Source organism: Hyalella azteca, unplaced genomic scaffold, assembly GCF_000764305.2.
Source record: "Hyalella azteca isolate HAZT.00-mixed unplaced genomic scaffold, Hazt_2.0.2 contig8032, whole genome shotgun sequence".
In the NCBI taxonomy this organism is placed as follows: Eukaryota; Metazoa; Arthropoda; class Malacostraca; order Amphipoda; family Hyalellidae; genus Hyalella; species Hyalella azteca.
The window spans coordinates 229,711-234,972 of record NW_025938138.1 but is presented as its reverse complement, the minus strand read 5'-3'; the positions used below and the strand labels follow the sequence as shown (position 1 = coordinate 234,972).

At 39.3% G+C, this 5,262-nt stretch overlaps 1 protein-coding gene across 1 annotated transcript; it reads right to left on the bottom strand.

Annotated features, from left to right (window-relative positions):
- Positions 1–735: 735 nt before the first annotated feature.
- LOC125178222 lies at positions 736–4,836 on the bottom strand. Its single transcript, XM_047881463.1, has 4 exons — positions 4,705–4,836; positions 2,457–2,552; positions 1,124–1,375; positions 736–745 (listed from the first exon to the last, which is right to left on the bottom strand). Exons 1-4 carry the CDS (start codon positions 4,794–4,796, stop codon positions 736–738), a joined length of 450 nt encoding a protein of 149 aa, XP_047737419.1. The 5' UTR covers positions 4,797–4,836.
- Between the last annotated feature and the right edge of the window lie 426 nt (positions 4,837–5,262).

The window sequence follows — 5,262 nt, the reverse complement described above, 5'->3', positions numbered from 1 at the left end:
CTACCAGGGATCGTGCCACTGACAGCTTGGACCTGTAGTTGCCCACCCTGAAAAAGTATACACTTCTTTGCTCCTGGAAATCTCAGCAATTCATCATCACACTGCCTATCAAATTATATATTATGTTAGCTTGGAGCTTACTCCGCCGGGAGAGTCACGGTGAGCCAAGTGTTCCACCTTCATTGCAAACAAATAAAATAAATAATCGCAATAAATAATAGAAACGCAACAATGCACAAAATTTCATATGCAGCGAATGCCATGAATCTCTCACCTCAAACTGTTTAAGAGCTTTGGGTAAAGTCGGGAAGGAAGGATTGTGGACAGCAAGGAAGTTCACAGGGTCGTCGATATTTTGGAATAGCAGACAACTCTCATCAGGTGCAAAAGCGAAACAGATAGCGTTTTTATTTCGTTCCCAGACGGCACTGATGGTCTTTGCAGGGGGCTTATCCCCCGTCATCGAAAAGCTAAGAAGAAATTCTAAGGCTTATTGTCTAGGTGATGTAAGAATCCTTGATTAATCAGTTAATTTCATTCTCATTTTAATGCATATGATATAGTTTAGTCATACTGTTCTCCAAGTAATATTGTAATTAAATTGAACATATTAGGATGTAGGATATATAAATATTTAACACTAGATTAAATTAATGCTGGAAAATTTTTCTTCACAAGACTTGAGTGAGTCCTCGAGCATTGAATCTGAATGACTTGCAACGGATCAGAGAAACATTATCCTCGTCTGGAAAACGGTCGGAGATTTTTTGGGGGGATGAGAATCTAATAAAATCTTTTAGTTTTGAGTGCAGTGCACGTAGAAGTCCTTGAAATTTTGCATGAGAAATTCCAGGTGCTGAATTCATCATATCAACGAAGAAAATTTTCACGAACAAAAGTTTTTGATGATTCCGGATGAATTTCCGAACGGGGATTGCAAAAAATATATTTAAGTCATTGCTGCTTGATGGTATACAAAAATGTATGTGGAAAATTATTAGAAATTTTTCACATAAGCCTCATAATTTCTTCATGGTGGCTATGAAAATGTGGTAAACGGAAAACAAGATCAAAACATTAATAGAACAGCATAAATTACAGTTTAATCCAAGAAAATACTAACCTTGATTTGTTGTGCAACACAAGCTTCCGTTTCTCCTCAAATTGGTAGTGACCTGATCCATGCGAGACAAGCATGTTACTCAGGATGGACCTATCCTTCTGTGAGTAAACATATTGTAACATCGCCTGATCAGGGAAACGGATCCTGCCGGCATGTGAGGACGGGAACCGTAAATCCCGAAGCTGTAACTCTGAGTGGTGTGCATCAGTTCTCCAGGATTTGAGGATCAGTTCGTGGTCGACCTCCGTGAATCTGCAAATTTTGCAGAACTCAATCATCTACCAGTGAAGTTGGAGCAGAGCTTAACCCTCTACCGCCTGACATGAGTAACCGGTGCAATATTGTCACAAGCCTATTTTCCCAAAAAGGATAAGTTGCTAGTGAGCGCAAAATAACTTGCACTGATGGTTACCGCCACGTACGACTACTTCGAAATATTCTCTGTTGCGTACAAACGTACCCCCTCAGGTTGCTACACTTAATACTTTACGTATAATTTAAGTTTAAAGTTATGGTCCCGGAGAGTGACATACGACGGAAGAGGGTTAAAATCAAGGCATTTGAGCAACGACCGATACGTTATTTCAATGCAGCTGTGATTGTTGCAATGCATATCAGCCTTTAAGTTATATTTTTATTACTATCCGCACCAATAATTAAAATAAAATACCCCATTTATTTGCACAGTACTACAGTCAATTAAAAAGTTGTTACAATTAATCATTTCAACAGCGCCAGGGTCCCATCAGGGCAACTCGGAAGTAACTCAATTCTAGAGCCAGCGACTTTTGCTCAAAAATTTATCTTATGACTCCGTACCCTACTTCAAAATAATAATAAATCATCATTTGTTGGCAAGCAACGGAAAGTCAGTCACCCCTGAGGCCATCATTATTTTCCCTCGCATAAACAATTTAAAGGAAATTTTTTTGAAAGAACCTTCAATTTGATTTCAGGGTAGTGCTATCAATTTCTTAATACGAATCCTTCCTGCACTTATCGGATTGGCCGAGTGGTTAAGATCGCCAAGTTTGGAGCTGCGAGTTGGGGGTTCAAAAGCCACAACTATTGGTAAAAATTCTGGTCAAAATTGGCAAGGTGCCTGGGTGGTTGAGAATCGGTGACAGGCCAACATGGCCGGTCTAATCAACGCTGAGACTACAATATTTGAATTGTATTACTCAGCAGGCTCGTTTCCATGTTTTTCATGCGAAAGAAGCAGTTTATAGTAAATCAGCTAGGCTCTCACAAACACCTTTTAGGGTTTAAATAGTTCCATAAATAAATTGGATAAATTGGATGTAGCAAAAAAAACACAAGGTACAGTACTCACTGAAAATTTGTTCCATTGCTGAGGGATTGAACAACTCGTTGCGTCCGCGGGTCTACCACCTCAACCTCGTTGTTGATGATACGCACCAACCGCGAGCTGGAGAAAAGGTAAAATTAACAATAACACAGTGAATAGAAATAATAATAACACAGTGAATACAATTAATAATAACACGGTAAATGCTATCTATGCCCCTGAAACTAAGTGTCCTGAAGCAATTTACGGATGCAAAAACGTTCGATGGTGATAGTTATGTACATCATATTTTTATTACCAAAACTGTCAACTGAAGAAATCCAGGCCAGTGTGTTTGATAGTACACAAATGCAAATAAGATACACAAATAGTTATCCGTTATAGAACGTATCGAACAAATTTAGAAGCGTTTTCGGAGGTACTTGTGCTATTCGTTACACAGAACTTGAGTAACAGCAGCTAATAATTAAGCTACTGTGTGTTTGACTGAAAACGTGAGTAGCTTAAACTACCTTATCTTTGGTTGTCCGCCAACGACTGCACCCACTGTAACTTTCTATATGTGACATTATGAAGCTAGTCCTGATCAAGGTCAAAGGAGGAGAACGTCATTTGTGTTGTCTTGAAAGCTGAAGCACTTCTATATAGGGTTTCAGCTCGAGGTACTACTGCTTTCTATGGGAGTGGCATAGTCAAGGTACTGTCAGGTGACAATGTTGATACCATTCGTCCCTGGATATTTCCTCATTAATATCTTCCTTGTTGGAAGATAATCTCCTTCACATGCGATATATTCATAAACATTTTCTTGTATAGTTGTATTAGCCTTTCCTGTTTATCAAGTCACGCTCTTGGTGACGTCAAATAGCGAAGCTACAGTATATGAGCTCTGCCCAGACCAGGAAACCTCAGTCTTGGGCCGAGAACAGTCGTGTATAAGCCTTTACTCCTGTCCATATCAACCAGGACAGTAACCCTAAATTAACGCCAGAGTAGAAGATACACTCCAGACTTATTATCCTAAACTGTAAAGCCGAACTATAATCCTGAAAGTATATTCTATAATCGTTTACGCTGTTCCTCTATATCCACGGATCCCGTTACAATTAACCGAACCAACCCTCAGGTCAAACTTAATTACCATTCATATAAGCGGTGCATAGAAAAGCAACCTGTTACAGTACCGGGGCGGATCATAACATCAAACGGGAATGGCCTGAAAGACAATCTTAATAACCTTGTGTCATGAATGCGATTCAGGCAGCAATTGTTGAGCGCAGTGAAATTCTACTGCAACCCCTACATTTAAAAATTAGTCTGGTGAAAAATATTGCAGAAGCACTCAATCTAGATGCTGCTGCATTTGAATATTTGATTAAAAATTCTTAAAGAATAGCCTGGGGAAAATCAAGGCAGGTGTATTAGTGGGTAACAGATACGCGAACTCGTGGTGGACATTCAGTGTGACAAGAGTCAGTTTGACGAACATGGCGAACGCTTTCATCAGGAGATGGCTAAGGTGAAGAAGCGGTACCAGGGTAAACTGAATACCTCAAACATGACCGATTACTTTTGGGCAGTAGCAAAAAAATGTTCAGAAGCTGTGAACTAGCGAGCATATAATCGACCTAGATTATTTTATATTCTTTATATTATAAAAATACAATTTTATAAATTTAACCTGGCAGCACCGCCAGCTAAAGCATTTGGTCTTAAACCTCATCTTAAATCTCCAACGTGTAAATATGAAAACTATCAATACAATTCAATAAATAGAGCTAAGACAGCAATATCAAATTGATATTTGGGTTCAGCGTAAGAATATAACCAGAAAATTTTGATTTCTGTTCTGTCGTAGGAACAATCTAGAAATACAGTTTAATAAATGGGAAATGGTAATAATAGACTAAATAACTCTTCCTTCTAAATTTCCTTTCCCCGATAAAAATTTGTATTATACATTTAACACAAACTTTTCGCTCCCTGTAGCATCTGCTCTAATATCTCTCCTCCTTGACCTCACTTTGCTCTCATTAAAAGAATATGCGTCGCGTAGCAGCCGCCGATACAAAGCCTGAATGTTGTTCTAGGGCAAGCGCGCCAGTGATCCAAATCCACACAAAACAAGAGACGGACACCAGAGGCGAATGCTCACAATTACAGTTTAGGGCAAATGTTACAAATAAATGATATGTTAACTTCAGCAATACAACTGCTAGCAACTATATAAGCGTGAAGCTGAGAGCTAAAGTAAAACTCCCGAAAGACTCACCCGTTGTGATTGAATTCCATTTTTCTTGCAGGACCAAGAGCTGACATTTCGTTCTTAAACTCCACCATGCGCTTGCACATGCGCAGCTCCATTTCTCGCACGAATTTCGAGCTATTTCCTGAACTGCAACTTCTGCCGATCAGTTGTTGGATCGCCGTACTTCCACTCGAATTACACAAATCAGCCATTTTTTTTAATCAATCCTTGCTTGTGTGCTTCTTACAATTGCGATACTTTTAAAAATTGAACTTATAATTAGGAACCACAACTGGACGTATAATCAGTAACCACAACTGGACGTATAATCAGCAACGTAAAACTATTATGATAAGACGTATAATAAGCAACAATAATAACTTAGGCTTTTTATCAAGCGCCATGTGTGTTTAAGAAGAGCTACGTTCCCTGGAGAAGCAACACGCGCACGAGACCTCGTCTAGTAGAAGAATGAAGCGGTCGGTCCAGTTGGGCCTAGCAGACGTTCGCCCACTTCTGGCCCGCCAGAAAAACATGCGAGAACGTCTGTTATTTAAACTGCTGGATTGTCTTTTAGACGCA